This window comes from Meriones unguiculatus, chromosome 8 (genome assembly GCF_030254825.1).
Source record: "Meriones unguiculatus strain TT.TT164.6M chromosome 8, Bangor_MerUng_6.1, whole genome shotgun sequence".
Classification (NCBI taxonomy): Eukaryota; Metazoa; Chordata; class Mammalia; order Rodentia; family Muridae; genus Meriones; species Meriones unguiculatus.
Genome location: NC_083356.1, coordinates 44,963,646 through 44,982,370, shown reverse-complemented (window position 1 = coordinate 44,982,370; position 18,725 = coordinate 44,963,646). Strand labels below are relative to the sequence as shown.

Below are 18,725 nucleotides of genomic sequence, written 5' to 3'. Positions count from 1 at the left end.
TCTTCATAGTCACACAGTTCTCTGAGACTGTCATTAAGCTACCATTCAGTCAGTCCAGCACATGATATATTTAAAATATAAGCTTATGCATTGGAGATCTGAGGCAAATATTTATTTAGTTTATATGTACATTGTATATGACATTCATGGGGACTATAAACACAGGCAGATTAAAAAAAACAATTCAAAAGACACCCACAAATCACTTCCGTGCCTCATTCATGCCACTTATTAAATACTTCTATCTGGGTAGTTCATAATAATTGTATAGTTTGATTTCTACTATTTAGCTCATGTCAGGAAAAAATGATGACATCATCTCTATTCCTCTGGCCTTCTTTAAATGCCTATAAGGTGAGTAGCAGGGATGTATTCCCCAGACTAATGAATTTATCCTTCTGGCAAATGAGGAAGAATCTACCAAGCAAAGATTGTTCGTCTGTTCTGGTTTTCATTTAGGGACAAGCATTATGGGTTCTGTAATTCACAGAACTAAGAACAAAGCAAATTTGAAAAGTCAGTTTCTCCCAAATGACTAAACTGGTTCATTGACCAAGACATGAGGCAGACTTAGTTTAGTCATCCACTAACACCTAAGACAAGATGAAAAATAAGTTGTAAAGCCATTATTTAAATATCATGTTTAAAATCCAAGCTGAGAAATAAAAGTGAATATTTGAAATTGACTCATCGTACTCACTCTGATATGGTATACTTTAATTAGGAGAAAAAAATCATTCATATACACAATTCTCTTCATAAAGTTTTCTATTTCTTGCTAATAACACATTTTAATTTACTTCAGAAAATGCATTGATTTTATTCAAATATATTTTTGCTAAAATATAAATATTTAAATTAAAATTTTAAAAATGGAAAAGACACTTTTTGTTGACTCTTACCCAGATATTAATCAGTCTAAAACTTAAGCAATAAAGAAACAATATATTCTGTCATTATGGTCATTTTAATTTGTCTATAAATATATAATAGAATCTTTGCAACTTGAATAATTAACTCAAACTTCATGTAGTACCGAGCACCTTAGATTACATATTGTTGAATTAAACTATTGGAATTAATATATGTATCATGTTATTTACAATACATAAGTATAATTCTCTTGTATAACAACATTCCAGTGATTTCTGAAAATATATAGTGAGAAAGAGTACAATACAATTTACAAATGTATCAATGCTTTCTCCCAGTACTGAAGCTGGCCTCTACTCTTCAACATTCTAAAATAGGAAACCAACCAAAGGTTAATGTCCTATGGCAGTGTTTCCTAAAGCTTTGTCTATAAAAAACAAAACAAAACAAAACAAAAAAAAACATTAGCTTCACAGACACCCCATTACAAAGAAGTGCAAGACACAGAGTCCTCAACTCTACCTTGAAGATTGTGACCCATGAAGACCAGAATTTTTGAGGAGGCTAGTAATCCCAACAAGGGTCTTACAAGTCTTGAGTTGCGCTTAGCAAATAATTTTTTAATCATCAAGCTCCTATATCACACCCTCAATGTGAGAACACTATATTCAGTGTCCCTTGGAAATGATGTTGTATGGGAAGTGCTTTGGGGAAATGATAGTTTAAAATGCAACTGCAGCGCTATAAACACACAAATCTAAGGAAGCTTAGTCATGGGCCTTTAGGCAGTTTCACTTTGTATAAGTATCTGCTAAACTAGGACTCTTCAACATATAGGCAGAATACAGAGCAGGTGCTAATGTAAAACTACATGGAAAATAAATACTAAAAATTCATAAATTCTAGGGATATTTTTCAGGGCTTCTGAAAAGTAACTCCAAAATCAAATAATGGGTGTAGTTTTTAGTGAGTGAATCTTGAAAGGCAAAAACACCAAAACCAATAAGTATTAAGAGGCTAAATACTGACTCAAAATATTCTTGTAGAAAAATATCAGGTCATTATATCATTCCTCCGGAATTTCAAAATTAATGTAGATGTTATCTGTAGATTTGACTATACCTCTGGTTCTGTATGTCTGAAACAGCATCATCAAGAACTGAGAAATGGTTTCCATTACTTAAAATGCATGCATGTGAGAATAGGCAGAAACAAGGACCACTCGGAGGCACTTCCATGAACACTGTGAAATGCCATTAACCCCCCAATTATGTGACCAGTGGTGTGTATGTATCTCTCTCTCTCTCTCTCTCTCTCTCTCTCTCTCTCTCTCTCTGTGTGTGTGTGTGTGTGTGTGTGTGTAATGACAATCTTTTTAAAATTTGCCCAGAATTTCATTTCTGTAAATAAGGGTAACAGTTTTGGCTATGAGACAGCATCCATGGGTATAAGTGTAGCTGCGGAATTAATCATCATTTGTGTGAACGACTCTTCAGGATAGCTTTGTAATTCAAACAGTCCACTTTGGCTCAGATTCCGCCAGCTTAAAGCTCAGGTCAGTGTCCAACGCTTTATTTCATTTCTGTTCAGCTATGCTAATGAGAACACTTTGGAATCACTCTATACCAGCTGAAAGGAAACTCATTAAGGAAATTAAGTGACAACGGCTTCATTCTTAAATAAAAGGCAGGTATTAGTGCTCGCTTTGGCAACACATATACTAGAAAGCTGGGTGTAGGTGGTGTTGTTTTGCTTAACACTGAAAGTTAGCTCAACTTGAATCAGGAACTAGATCACAAGGAAGCAAGGGATCATTTTTAGCCAGGGACAGAGGACTAGGTGAAACTATCCATTTCTCATCTGCTCTGTTCTGGCTTCCCTGGGTGAACCAGTTGCCTAGAAACTGGTGTGATTAAGATCTCCACATGCTGTTGTAATGGCTGTGGCCTTGGTTGTCATCATTTCAAAGATATGCTGTGTATATTCATCTGCCCTCACCTCTTTAACCTTGTTCTGTTCTATGAAGTTTTATTCTGATATCTCTGTGGCATTTTTCTTTAGGGTGTCCCTTGTTGCTCCTGAAACTGACAGAGGAGCCTGAGATGCTACATGTGACTCCTGAGACCTGAAGCTGGCTGTGCATGCTACATCCGGTGCACTGCCTGATGTCACACTCCTGTGACACTGCAGGCTTCCTTTCCTAAGGCAAGTCGCCTCTCTGTTCAGGCCACCAAGCCCAGTCGTGTAATCTTAGCAGACAGAAAGGAATGGATGATGAAAACAATCGGCTTGGGGCAGGAGTGAAGGTCCAGTTGCTGAAATTGAAAAAGAGGAGAGCGTGAGAGATCTTCAGTTAGTGCTTGGTGGAGCATAGTGATTCACACATTAAGCCAATCTGTATGCACTTTCTGTTTCTGCAGTGTTAACAAGAGCAGTTCCGTCCTCACATCTTTGTTCTTATTGAGGTAAAGGAATAACTCTTCCAACTTGTTCCTTACATCTCCCATACCTTTTTTTAAAAAACACAAAGTCTAATGAATTTACCTGTTATAATTCCATAAATATTGATGGGACCCTTCTTTGTTGTCTAAACCATTTATTTTCAGCTCCACCATAGCGATGTTTATGTCAAGTTTGGTAAAGCACTCAGTAGTTCAAATTTTACATCTCAGGTTGTTTGGTTCTCAGTTTTGACAGTATTTTAGATGTCTAATCTTGGCCAACTTACTTAAAATTCTTCTCAGCTCTACTAACAGGAAAGGCAATTAGTGTATTAAACACAGTCCTGCTTGGGAAACTGCCTTCTGACTTGTGAATACAGAGCTCATGCTAAGCTCCATGTCTTTTCTCTACCCTTGAGCCATTTTGGACACAGGTCTCTCCGATGGTGACTTCTAAAGTCTTAGCCTTCCTGCATAACCTAGGGCATGCCTGGGTAGAGCATAAAGGCCTTCAGAAGTGGGATTATCACTTAACTTAATTTAGAAAAATTGGAGGGAACTTCCTGATTCCCTTCTGCTGTCCCAAGCAACTGGTGGAGTTTCTGTGCAACAGGAACAATGCGAGTGTGCAAAAACATCTACCAAACTTAAGATTACTTGTTATAGAGTGGTGTCTTGTTGCCATGAGAAAAACATTCTTACAAAGGCAACGAGGCAATGTAAGGGTATGTTAGTTCACAGTTCAAAGCACAGTCTGTCCATTGTTATGGGAAAGTCAAGGCAGCAGGGAGCTTGAAGTAGCTGGGCTGGTCACATTGCATCCACAAGCAAGAAACAGGAATGAGTGTGTGCTGCTGCTCTAGGGTCCTGGCCAGGTATGGTGGAGGAGGTTTGCTTCCACTTCTTTTAACGCGGTCTAGAAAGCTCCTCACTGCCAACCTCCTAAGAGATGTTGTCATTGTCTCCACTTTTCATATGGAAAAACTAAATCTAGAGATGTTTTGAACTTTATGAAATCACAGCTATTCCAGTCAATAAGGAAGTATGGGCTCAAGTAATTCTGATGCCATAGCTGGAGATTAATTACTATATCCCATGCCACTAGAAAGGGACCCAGTGTTGAACAGTGACATTAAAAACTGTCTGGCACAATTTATAGATGGGATGTAATTTATAGATGGGATGACTTGAATCCAAAGACATGGAAGAAGCAAAATAGCCTTGGATACAAGCAAGGATAAAACAAAAGACTAATTTTCATCTGTTTCCACTTTGCTATAATGAGGTTGCCTTTAAGAACAAGTACACAGATGGATGATTGATAGGCCAGTAATGAATGAGAAGTGTTTTAGTGACAGGGACTTTCATGTACTACCTCATTTCAGTCATGGTCTCAGGCTACATTTAAAGAACTCGTATATATATATCCAGAGGAATTCTGAGAATCCATTGAAAAATAGACAGAGTTAGACAATGAGTAAGGGTCCACTGTCAGCTCCAGAGACTGGAATTGGTCACCACTGTCTATAGTACCCATGTTTTGTCACTGAGGTCAGTAGTGTCGTGGAACTGTCTTGGTCTGAGGTGAACATTTTAATTCTGTTCACTGTGAACATGGCCCTTCCCCCTAGTCAGCTTCCAAGTGCTTTCCAGATACTTCCTAGAAAGCCCACTGAAGAACCACCTGCATGGCTTGTGGCAAGAGGTGGGAAGAGGAAGAGGGAGGGATCATGGAAGCCCTGTAGCTGAATGAAAACAACTAGGGTTGTTTTGTTGTTGTTGTTGTTGTTGTTGTTGTTGTTTTCCTAGTTAGGAACAATTCTATGTGCTTTGATTTTCTCTACTCTGTGGTAACAGGAAGCCAATGCACATTTTCTGATAGACACAGTGGTTAGAGAGACTAGTTATTACAAATTCAAGGGTATGATTCTAGTTCCATACTTGACACCTTAGGTGAGAGGCTTCATTTTCTAAGAAATGCCACGGACCACTATTGCCTGAAAGTGGAAGAATGTACCTTTGTCATCTTCTGGGAATTGGATTTCACACACATTTTTTTACTATGGTGCCGAACAATGACCACAGAAAAATCTTTAAACACAACGGCAATTTGCAGTGCTATGTGACGTATGGCTATTACCGAGCTAGTAACTGATTAACTTAGATGAATATGGCTTGACAGGAGCCCCCAAATTCTATAGCCCTGTCTGTCTCTCCCTCAACTCAGATGATGTCCACTGTCTATACCTCACTGCCCTTAGTTCTCTGCCCCTGGAAGTGCTTATTTTACAAACCTTCCCTCATCCCCATCTCCTGGCACAATGCCAAGGTTATATTAACTGATTAGTACATCTTTAAAACGAATGGCACATATGTTAAAGCATCTAAGAAATCCTGCTTGATAAGAATTTAATGCTAGTCTTATAAAGATTCAAATGTTTGTCATTATCTTTTATCGTTTTTTTAAAATTCATTTATTACTTATTACAATTTATTCACTTTGTATTCTGGCTGTAGCCCCTTCCCTAGTCCACTGATAGGGGAGGTCCTCCTTCTCTTCTATCTGACCCTTGCCTATGAGGGCTCATCATGACTGGCTGCATCCTCTTCCTCTCATTTTCTAATGAAAATTGAAACAAAAGGAAAGATGTTGAGCTAACAGGATCTGTTTGAAGCCACTGAATTCAATGCCAGTTTCTCAAGGGTCACCTGCAACAGGAGCCTGTAGCCACTGTGCTATCCAAGTCACGGCAGGTATGTTGCATATGAAGCAAATAAAATCATATGGTCACAAGAAAAGTACACTTACAATCTCGCCTTCTTTGCCTCCAAAGTCTAGATAAAGCATCCTGATTCCATCATCCGAAGACATTTTGAGCTTCTCATAAGGGGACTGTATGATTGTCTTGGGAAAGGCACCCTCCTGAGGCTCAGTGGAAATAGAAAATCCGTTGTCATAATGTATGGTCAAACGGCATTCCTGGTTTCTGTAGGTGCAGGCTAGGAGAGGGGGGAGAGGGAGAGAAAGAGAGAGGTGGGGGAAATGGGGGAGACATCGTGGAAATCAATCCATCAATCCATTTATCTATTTACTTTGGAACTGAATTGTTTTAGTTTCTTCAAACCAGTGTCCAGCCACAAATTTCTAATTAATGTGAGAAAAAGAAAGGTGGGCTGAAGAGATGGCTCAGCCGTTAAAGGCCAAGCTCACAACTGAAAATATAAGAAACGAACATAGTTCCCATGCTTCTTGATGCTGTAATTTAGCAATCTCCAGGAACTGAGAATCAGTGGATGTCTTCTGGACTCCTTCTCTTACCTCTGTCAACATGTATGTCAACAGGAAAGGGATGCTTGACTTCCCATGGCCAGGTGGGCCTGACTTCCAGCCAGAAACAACAGACATTTTATTTATGTAAAGTAAGCCACCTCTGTATCCTCCTCCTCCTCATCACCATATCACCTGCATGGATACATACCCACACTCACACACATGTGAACTCATGCATACATCTGTGCACACAGTCATGTAAGCTATTGGGTGAAAGAGGCAAGCACTCCCTTTTTATCCTATCAAAGTTAACACACACATATCATGCTTAAGAGGTCAGATGTGAGCAGTTTAAAAATAATCTACATTTTTAAAAGGCCCAACAAAATTTATTTTATAAATTGAAAGGACACTTCTTTTCATTTTCCCTAAGACTTTGGGTCCAGGATGTGCTGCTGCAGACAGATCTGTAATGTGGCATCTTTCATGAGGATGCTACTCTATCCTGCTGCCTGTGAGGTGTCCAGAAGCTTGCTGGGAGAGGGGGTCATGCACAGGGCACCTCCAGCCCAGAGGAATGAAAGGATAAATGTTGTAAGTGGTCTAGGTGCAGGTTTGTACCTGGAAACTTCACTGTTTAGGAAGAATCCAGCACTTCAAGCCTATTACTTGGGCAGGGAGGGAACAGTCATTATCACCCTAGCTCACACCAGTTGAGGAAGGGCTACAAATGTATCCTTTCTATCTTCACCAAAGATTTCTGGAAAAGCTTATCAGTTATCAGACTGGGTTTAGTTTACCTCATAAAACACTACCTTTAGCAGACCTCTCTAGGTGAACTGGCTCAGGCCTTGATCTACATCTAACTGAATATTTAGGGAAACCAGAACATTTTTTTGGGGGGAGTGGGAGTCTGAGAGCAGCACTGATACATAAAAGTGTCATTAATTGAGAAACTACTTTGTGTCACCCTTAGCTCTGCTCTGCTTTCTGAATATACCAAATACAATCTTACCACTGACTTCAGATGCAGAAACAATTTACTAATATTATAGAGCTTAAAAAAACTAAAGTTTAGAGAAAAGACAATATCATTACCCGGGGCTGTTTTCACTTTGAAAATTCAAGTCCTTTCTCCTCTGTTTTATGTTCCTTTTCCTGTGCATGTTGGCACTCAGATTGGAGGGCGTTTGGGCAGGACATTGACAGCGAGTTCCTCAGCCTTCCTCGCTCATGAATAGTGACAAATGATAACAACTGGGTAGAGGAGACATTCAGATTTTGGAGGAAGAAATAACATCTCTACTGTCCACAGAATGAGGTGTCCTTTCAAATGGAGCTCTGATGAACACACATACCCCTTTCCTGACCTACTGTAAGTATTTTTCAACTGGTACTATGAACTCACCTTTTTCAAAGGTTTTTGTTTTTTTTTTTCTGTTAGATCTGAGTGTTTTGCCCTCTGCCGCCCCCAGTCCAAGGACAGTGTCACAGAGATAGAAATGGCTTCTCATCCTGAGTCCTTCTCTTTGTGAATTTTCATTTCTTGTCCATGTAAATAGACTCCAGGCACAGTTTCATTCATGCTTTCCTCACATTTGAACTTTACAGTTAGGCGATTAGTTATTCTGAACTAACTGTGATATGCTTTGATTCCAGCAGGCCTCAAATAATGTTGCTGGCCTTTACTGGGTAGAATCAGTTATCCAAATATGTTCTCAATTTCCTTGGGGTAAACTAAACGCCATGTTAAATGAAGCTCTGATGAAAGCAGACGTCTTCCCCCACCCCAAAGTCTCTGGAGGCATCATTCAAGCTACAACTAGGTTGTGTCTTTAATCACCCCATCACTTCTCCATTGCTACCATCCCATTAGCTCAGTTTACACAATTCTTCATCATTCTCCTTTGGCTGGTGTGACACGAGTCTTGGAATTTTTCTACTGAGGGAAATAGGACTATCTAATACTAAATAGGATGTAAAACAAACCAAATCCTTAGGGACGCTTCCATTCTTTCCTCAAGGCAATGCGTGGAGTCTAAACTTCACTGGTACTGCGCCTAACTTTATTAAACTTAGCATTTGAGTTGTTGAGCCTTTCCCGATGCTCAGGTTGACGGTCTGCCTTTTTTGCCAGATGCCATAGGCACACAACTTTCAGGAACACTCTGAACAGGTCATCAGCAAATGACAGGAAATGTTTAGGGTCACAAATTAGTTTTAAGATAATCATTAATAGACACTGATCAGGCCAGGCAAGGTGATGCATGCTTTTAATCCCAGAATTTGATAAGACTGTCAGTTTGAGACATGCCTAGGCTACATGATGACGTACTATCTTAAAAAAATAAAGTAAGAGACACTGATTATCTTGGGTCTACTGCAGCAGAAATTCTACTACGCATTTAGAGGCATTTTGGAAAACCCCCACAACATGCTATCGTATGTCCCATATTTTAGAGTACTATTGAGTATGTGAGAGGTAGTTCTTACTTCAGCACCCCTCAAAGACTTTCTCACAGCCCAGTAAACATTACTGTCTCCTGGAATTTGTTATATGAGAATTCTGATACATCATACCATGGTGCAGAATCTGAGTCTCTGGAGGGAGGAGAAGGTCAGCCATTCATGCCTCTGAGTAGAACATCATTGCTTCGTTATTGGTATGGGAAAATCTTGGTACATATTTTCTAGCTGTTGTGTGGAAAGTCCTCATCCTCTATTGCACACAGAGGCATAAAAGAGCTCGATGGAAATGCCACAGATCTACACCATCCTGGGAGGTTGCTATTTAGCACATGTGACAATGGAGTAAAAAAGGTGACACGCTGAGGAAATTATGAAGCTTTAATTAATTCAAATTTAGATCACTTCACAGAGGTTGTTATATTAGGCAGTGCAAGTCTTGGGTAATAATTATAAGGATAGCAGCTAATAATTCTTTTTCACACCATCCTCAGAAGTGGGTCCTGTTTTTCTGATTGTAGATGTGGGGTGGAAGAAACAAGGATATGAAGCAAATGACTAAGAAATAACAGAGCTGGGATGTGAACCTAGGTCAATCTCTATTCAAAATGACCAAGTGTGGCTACAAGCTTCTATTGCCTCCTCAAAGCCACAGAAGAATATGTAAGGTAGCACAATAGAACAAGAGAAATGGTATTCCAAGCAGTGACTATGAGGAACTCAGAAGTTCCTGGGAGACATGATGAGGAGATGCTTCCTTGTCACAGAATGCCCTGCTCATCAGTGCCAGCAGTTTGCTTGGCAGAGGTAGGCCGTAGAGGTCAGGACTAGAAATTGTTTGTCCTATGGCTCAGGACCAGAAACAACAGCGTCGCAGACACTGTTGGCTCTGTATGGGGTAGTCTGTGTATACTGTGTTAAAAATGGGCTCCGCACTAGCTAATGCACATGATTTTATGGTGTGTACTATACACACACATGCACAGTCATTAATACAAACACACACATGCACGCAGATGCACACGTGTGTACACACACCACACACATGTACACAAGCAAGCCTGAATTAAAAGTTCCACCAGGCAAGACACTATACACATCAAGTTTCTAATATCATTAATAAAATATTGTTTCAGCTGGTTGATTTAGGACACACAGGAGGTTGTTCCTTACTATAAGGAAAAGAGACACTTTATAGAATGCCTAACGAAGAGTAGGCATGCCGTAAATGACATCCCATAGGAGGGTTGCTACACACACACACACACACACACACACACACACACACATCTTTTCTTAGTCATTTTGGGGAGCACTCTCTGACAGAGGACTCCTTCCAACCCTTCATTCACACCAGGGATAGAGAGCGCTCTGCTGGGGTTCTTCCAGAACTTTCCTTCTGCTCTGCTTCCCTCTACTCAGATGCCTTTCTTTCCTGCTGTTTCTCACGGACTGAGCCCCCAGTTTGGAGCTCATTTTACCACCAATACTGTTCTGTGATAAGTCACTTAGATTCAGTTCCTGCTGTTTATAACCAATAGCCTAACCAGTTCATATCCCCCAAATTCCCTTTCTTTAAGAAGCCATCTATGGGGTTATGAGAAGGAGGGTGGAAAATGATCATCCTAGTTACCAGTTTCTCTTTAATGAAGATAAGACGAGCTTGTATGCAACAAAAGCCTCTAGTTACATTTTAGGAGGGCAAACAATGCCTAACTGAGAAGCATTTAGGTTTAACTCTAGACTGTTACATGCCCCAAAAGGCCAGTAATAGAAACAGTTTTGAGGCCAGTGCAGTAGCGGATTCACCTTTCCTGTATTTGAGTGACTGTGGACACCGGTAGGTCATAGGCAGGAGCACTCACCAGTGGTGATTTCCACAATGAGCTCAGCTGAATTGTGGCACCCCTGCACGATGCTCCTTGTCCAGTGGGAGAGGTCCCTGCTGATCTCAGCCCTGAAGAGATGTGTTTCAATTCCTTGCTTGGTACCAGTTCGAGTGGCAAAGGACAGATCCATAGCAGCCTGGGGCGAGCCTTTCCCTGGACCTGAATGGACCAGCCTAGAGAGGAGGGTGTGTATGAAAGAGGAAAAGAGAGCAAGAGGAGAGGGGGAGAGAGATTAGTATCAAAACGGACTTAAAAAACACCCACCTGGTACTTCAACTATTAAAAGCCCCACACTGACGCCCTACTCTCACCACTGTGATCTCACATCAAAGATGTCTACCACTCTTCAGTGGTTTCCTATCACCTTCTGTTTTCTAAGAATTGTGCACTGTTAACTATGCAGAAGATTTGAATAATATGACATAATGTGTGCAAATCCAACTGTCTTTATTTAGTAAATAAATCAATAGATAAATGAATGAGAAAAAAGGACTGAAATTCTGTGTAAAAATTCTCTCCTGTCCAGTTCCATCCCCACACATTTGCATGTTCCTGCCCAGGCAAAAGAAAGGAAAAGGTATCTATTGCACTAAATGGGTATGAGATTCAATTTGTTGCATCTCGTAGCTGGCAGGAGCTGGCTATGCAGAGCATGCCTCTGGGCATGCATAAAGTGGTGCAGACAGGCCCTACAGACAAGCAGACAACTGGGGACTCCACTGAAGAGGCAGCAATCTGTTTATCTGTTCAAGCCAGAGAGAGAACTAGAAATGTTAGACTTCTGAGGAAATGGTAAAGGGTTGCCCTTTGGTGGGTTTTCATGGGAATTCTCAGCAGCATTGTTTTTCAACTACACAAGATTTTCACATGGACTTTAGAGCTTCCCCTTGGCATGAAATGTGACTTTTATAGTAAATAATTCCCTGGAAGGCCAGACTTAAAACGTGAAAAATCAAAGCAGTCTGAGTACCACCACTGGCTCCTACTTTTCACGTGTCGCCTGGAAACACGTTCTCTCCTGCTTGACATTTCCGCCTCCTCTTCGGAGTGGCTCTCCTATCAATCATTTGCAGGGCAGCACATTGTAATTTTATAAATGTTATTTCTCTTTGGGATATTTGTGTTTTCATCTTCATCTTTTAATATGGAAAGAGACACTCTTCACTAGAAAAATGTCAGGTGCCACCTGTTGGGTGAGTTATTTTCTTAGAGAAAGAGTTTGTTACCTTAAGGGTTAAAACCTATAAGGAAATCTGAAAAGCCCCCCCCCCTCCATAAAGCTAAGTAATAGAGAATAAAATCATCAGTGGAGGAAAACATATATCCTGTGGAATTCCTAGTAAGAAGTGTGTATAATTCTGAGTCACTTTCTTTCATTTACAAAGCTGGAGATTGATGGGAGGAATACTTTGCGAAGCCACTTTGAGGGGAAAAAATGGTTGGGAAGTCTGTTTACGGTGAGGTTCATTCCATAACATTCCAAGTCTGAAGGTAGGTAGGGAGCCTTTAACATGCATGAAGGGAATTGGCTGTGCATGTGGGTGCATGTAGGGATTTAACATTTATCTGCAGAATCCAGTTTGTTCTGCCGGGAGGAGGCCATTTCAAAGTGAGAAACAGAAGTGACTTCGATGCTGCTGCAGATTCAAACTACAGTGATACCAAAGACTAGAGAACACATTTTTCTAAATTCCAGTATGGGAGTTAAAGGGACTGAGGTAAAAATTCATCAGAAAAGTATCTTTTTTTTTTTTTTCAATGCAGTTTATTCAGGAACATTGAACAATCCTCGGACCCCGGGGAAAGCCAGCCCACAGCTTAAATAGCCTCTGGGTAGCCAACCCAGGCATGCCACGGGGGCAATGCAGATAGGTCCACATACATGGAAGATAGGTAGATATAGCTTTACATATAAGAGAGACAATATAGTACATGGTGGTTTAGGTGCTCAAGGCGGTGTATGTTTGTGTGTGAGTGTGTGCGCATGCGCGTGCGTGCACGCGCAGATTAGAAGTCAACCTCGGATGTTGTTCCTAAGGTACTGTCCATTTTTTAATTTTGAGGCAGGGTCTTTCACTCCCCTGAACCTCCATAAGAAGGCCAGGATGGCTGGCTACGAATGACCTCCCTCCTCAAGTGCTGGAGTTGAAAGCTTGTGCTGCCACACCTGGCTTTCCAAGGTGTTTTCATATCCAAAGTTGTTTAGCTTTCAATTTCCTTAAGAAATATATTCATGTATTCTTTCTTCAGATCTTAATATCAAGATTAGTTGAGCACAAATGCCAGGCTGCAAGTTGAGATGAACTGGGAGCACAGGTTTAAGAGGCATAAATACTGTGGCAGAACCCCACTGATTTCACATGCCACATGTTACAAAGTTCTAGAGAATCACTACCTCATAAGGCCGTGTTGGGAAGATTAAATAACACTACTGATACACTGTTACTTGCTCAGAAACCAGCATATGGCTCATGCTCAATAAACATTCTGATTCTTCACACTTACAAGTTTAATTCCTGCCCCATTGGACTAGGGTTATATTTAATAATTTTTTTTAAAGCGTTTAGCTCAGTGGTTCAGTGTATTGTATGCTATGGTTAGTACCCAAAAACAATTGATTCCTTTAGACCTGGACTGCCCTAAGTTGTTTTCATTTTCCAGTCCCTAAACAATTTTCATGAGTGACCTCAATTCTGTCATAATCAGTGGCTGGTGGTACTGTATTATAGAGGCAGAGGCAGAGTAAGAACAATATACAGCTGAGAGGGGGGCTATGTGAGGATGAAAGGGATAGCAGAACTGGGATGATGCTTTTGAAAGCCAGAAAATGCAAAGACTTTCTTCAGAACACAAGATGCTAAGGGGCTAGCAGAGAATCACAGGACAGATTTTCCTCACAACCATGAAGTGCATCTCAAATCAACATTTTTTTTAAGGAGTGTCTAACATTGAAATCAATTGTAATTAGAAAATGTACTTAGGAAATATCTCTGAGGTTGGAGGGATAAAACTGCCAATAGAATGTAACAGGTCTGAGCAAGCCCTGAGCCAGGTCAGCCCATGCCATGTACCAGGAGTACTCTGTGGGGAAAATAGTGATGAAGACAGACCCAGAGATGTGGCTATTGGCATTAGTATTTGTCTCATCATGGAACTTTCACTGAATGAAAAGGAAAAAGGAAAGCCCAAGTGTGAATTATGTAATATTTATATTAAAGTGTACGAGGTCTTCCATCCAAGAAAGAACACACATGTAGATTGTGCAGATTTTTTAAAGTAAGCCAATCTTGGTAGAATATTGTCTTAAAATAATGAGATAAAAACAAATACCTATTTCTGTTACCTAGTGTGTATACTGGTTATAGAAGACACTTTCCCCAAATTGAATCCACTCGGAATACAGGCATCTACTGTGTACATGTGTGCAAATTTTCTGGGTGGAGTATTACATATACCCTCAAGGTTATTTTCATAAATATTATGTGTCAGTATGGGGAAAGACATTTATTTTTTTGTAAAGTTCTCAATATAACACACATCCATCTGCCAAGAAAGTCTAGAAACAAGTCTATTAAAATGCCAAGCAATTTTACAGGTAATATATTTATCTTTGAAAAATATTTATCTTTTTGAAATTAGATTTTTTTCCCCAAGAAACATATGCTACACAACTTAAAAAGCCTTGAGACTGAAATGAGCCCAGATCTTTCAATTGCTAGAAATAGGACTTTGCATGGAAAGCGTAGACCCTCAGGTTCAGCATGTTGTCAGGGTTTTGCGTGTTTCTTGTTTAGTATTAGTGGTAATTCAGAGATGGGATATAAAATTCCTCAGCTGTGTCCTCTGTGTTTGCTTGTGCATGGGATTACTTTGAACTGTCCAAGTGTGAGAACAACACAGTATATGCAAGCTACCGTTACACAACAGTTAGCTATCCACACAAGGTGAAACTATATGTATAGCTTCATTAGTATCTTATACTAATCAGCTGGGCCCCAGCAAAGGCAAAGAGCTGGACCCTGTGAACTAATAGTAGTCTTTTGGATTCAAGCATCTTCTGAGGGACCACAGAGGAACTTTCTGCTCTGTTCAAGTTCCTTCTCTCATCCTTCCAAATGATCACCAAACAAAACTTGCTAATTTATCCATCCCATCAATTGATAAAGATTTCATCAATCACTAGGTAACATATCTAATCAATATTTATACAACCTGGAAAGGTTATTAGCTTTTCTCAATTTCCTCTTCAAATTCATATACTGAAGCCTAACCCTTAATATGACTGTATTTGGACATAACTCCTATAAAGATGTTAACTGTCGTGGTAAAGGTGGGAGTTTCATCCAAAAATGTAGTGTCTTTAGATATCTCTGTATGCTGCGCTCAATGAGAGAACAGATGTAGGCAGTGATCTGCAAGCTAGGAAGACAGCTTTCACAAGGAACCCAACAAACTGCTCTTGAACATCTTAGCTTTCAATAGAGAAAGAAACGAATTCCTAAGCTATCCAGTCTATAGCACTTCAATTTCTACTTTACACGTAGCCAACTCAAGTTCCAAGCCTTGATGAGCAACAGTTGGAGAGAAGAGGCCTTTCCTCATCGTGATCCGCATAGTCTCTTTATTCCCGGTCCAGCCTCTGTTCTCAGGAAATACATTTCTCCAACAGATGAGAAATGGACAGTGTGAGCTAGGGTAGGTTGAGTGGTGAAGAATCACTCTGTCTCCTTGGGGCAGCCTGTTCAATGTCTTACAACTAACCCAAATTCAACATATCCTGAGGTGGGACTTATGTAGAGAAAGGTCATGTGTCCTTGACAGACTCATAATTTGGTTCTAAGTTGAGGAACACCAGTTTCTCCAAAGGGGGCTGTGTCTACCCAAAGGAGAGAAATTTAAATGGAATCAAATGATGTTCAAAGAACTTCCAGATGAGGAAAGGCCTTCTAATAATGCCAAAGACAATGCCACTTGCTCTTTAGATGTCTGTGGGATGGACAGATAAAGAAAGCAACAACTGCATCTCCAGCTGTCAGTGATGCTGACTTGAACTTGAATGTGAGAAAGCTTACAAAGAGAGCCCAGAAGTGACGCTTCTCAAAGAGCACCCTGCTTCAAAGCAACTCAAGTTCTTGCCCAAAAGGAGCACAAAGCAAGACCATGGAAGGTTCTCAGCACTGGGTGCTCAGTCAAAGCTGCCAACAACACTGTGTGAAGTGAAACTGCAAGACTGGAATCAAGCAGGTGACATCCCGTGCTCGCTACGCTGATTGGACCACACCAGGACTGCAGCAGCCCCAAGCACCTGAGTCTATGATTTCGTGGATGCCCGCTCTGGATTTTGGCTCATTTAGGGAAGGCAACACTGGGAATGTATGATTTCCCCGTGGTAACTCAGATGAGGTCGGAAAGCTCCCAGCAAAGCTATAGCAGCTAGAGGACGCTCACTTGGTAAGCACTGTTGCTTATGTACCAAAGCTGACAACTGCCGGAAAAACATGGTTTGGGGAAACAAAGTTGTCTGGTGTGTGTGTGTGTGTGTGTGTGTGTGTGTGTGTGCGTGTGCGTGCGTGTGTGTGTGCATGTATGTGTGAATTTGGGTGTACACCCACAAAAGCCAGAGAATTGCACAGTGTCTTCCCCTATTACTCTCTACGTTATTCCCTTGAGACAGGATCTTTGGGAATATGGAGTTTGTTCAGCTAGACTGGCTGCTGAGCAAGCTCTGGAGAGTGTCTTGTCTCTGTCCATCACAGTACTGGGAGCACAGGCGTGTTACGAGGCCACCCCTGTCTTTTTACAGGGTGCTGACAATCTGACTCAGTCCTCCTGCTTCCATAACAGGTGCTCTTACCCACTGAGCCATTTCGCCAGCCCACAAAGTTGTCTTGACAGTGGAGCTCACAGCTAAACATACTACCTCCTCTTGAGATAAGACCTCCTCTGCTACCTCGGGTATTATTACCAAGCCATTATTATGGCTATTCACTGTTTCATGATCACCATCTCTTAACTCACTCACCAGAGAAGGAGCCTGTTCTGATGCCTCAGTGATCCAATGATCTCAACACTCTTCCTGATACATGACAAATGTGGGTTGGATACCAGCATGGATGCATGCTTTTCAAAGTGTTTTTCAAATTCAAGTTGAATTTTGCAATGAAAACTACGTATGTACACAATTGGTCTATTTTGAAATGTTTTGAAAATTTTTACCTAGTAAAGAGTTTCCTACTGGGGTCCTTATTTGTAGACCATCCTTAGCTAAAATTGGGGACTTGAGTGCCAAGGAAATGACAGTGAACACAAAGCCATTATTTGGACACTGAAAAGGTAGGGCTGATATCTGCCTGAGAATTTTTTTTCCCCATTCTGCCAGGAATAGCATTTTTATACAGCTCCCAAGATTCTTCCCAAAGATACTTTTTCCTGTTCTGTAGTCTCAGGGGGACCCAGAAATAGCTATTATTTGTCTTTCAATTATTTTACATTTTAGGTTATTTGTGTATCCTTAAAAATATGACCATCTGTCTCTTATTTGTAACAGGAACTAAACTTTAGCAATCAAGGAAATGCTTTATCCTAAAAAGGTAACTTTCCTTTTCTTCCTTTCCAGTAAGGAAAACACACTGGCATCCTAAGACAGGCTTTCAGCTGCCATTCACACACAATTTCCAAGACTCATCTGAAACTGAGCAACCCAGAGATGATTTTGTTCCTTGTTTATAAACTGCAGATGTGTATTCCCATGGTTGGAAGCCAAACCATAGCCTCCTGCAGTATTTTACATTTTATTAGTTAGAATATGAATAATAAGCCAACCAACCAAGCAACAACAACACAAACTGAATAGGACAATATAAAACTGTGAGGAAGGGTAAGAGACTGAAGCCATAGGAAGGAAGAAGCTGAGTGGAGAGATTTGGTCACATGGATTTAAACCATGGATCTGCTGCTTACTAGCTGGCTCGTTTTAAAAACTCATCTCAGCTTCATTCCCTCACCTCCACAGCAATGATAATAATCTCCATACTTCATGTGAGGATTAAATAAGGTGATATGTGAATATTGCATGTAGCCTGGGTTAACACAGACTATATCCTAGTGGCTGTCTGTGCTAGCTTTGTGTCAATTTGACTTAAGTTACAGTTATCTGAAAGGAGGAAACCTTAATTAAGAAAATGCCTCCATAAGATCTAGCTGTGGGGATATTTTCTTAATTAGTGACTGATAGGGGAGGACTCAGCCCATTGTGGTGTTGTTACTCCTGGGCTGGTGGTTTTGGACTCTCTTAGAAAGCAGGATGAGAAAGACATGATGAGCAAGGCAGTAAGCAGCACCCCTCCATGGTCTCTTTATCAGCTCCTGCCTCCAGGGTCCTGCCCTGTTTGAGCTCCTGTCCTGACTGTCTTCAAAGTTGAACAGTGCTGTGGAAGTGTAAGTGAAATAAGCCCTTTCCTCCCTAAGTGTCTTTAGTTATGGTGCTTCATCACAGCAATCATAACCCTAACTAGGACGCCATCATTATCATTATAATGTAAGTTAGAGCAGGAGAGGACTGTTTAAGTGGCCATTTCCTGCTGAATCCTTAGCACCCAGAACAGTTCCAGCTGAGAGTAGACTTCAGTAAATATTTACTAACTGAATGACTAAACAAAGATCCAGATTATCAAGAAGCCACCATATAAGTTGTGGCATAAGGCAACAGCTATCCACCAGTTCCCCTGGCCCCAGCCCCTCAACAACTCAAAGCAGAAATAGCAAACAGCAATCTGCAGGACTTGG

General features: G+C 40.7%; 1 protein-coding gene across 1 annotated transcript in view; it reads right to left on the bottom strand.

The window, feature by feature from the left end:
* Positions 1–97: 97 nt before the first annotated feature.
* Sntb1 (syntrophin beta 1) overlaps positions 98–18,725 on the bottom strand; it is a 247,406-nt gene continuing 228,778 nt past the window's right edge. Inside the window, exons 5-7 of the mRNA XM_060389407.1 lie at positions 10,917–11,113; positions 6,124–6,314; positions 98–3,188 (exon numbers count right to left, since the gene is read on the bottom strand). Coding sequence (XP_060245390.1) covers positions 3,096–3,188; positions 6,124–6,314; positions 10,917–11,113 — 481 coding nt within the window. The 3' untranslated portion in view covers positions 98–3,095. The remainder of the gene's footprint in view (positions 3,189–6,123; positions 6,315–10,916; positions 11,114–18,725) is intronic.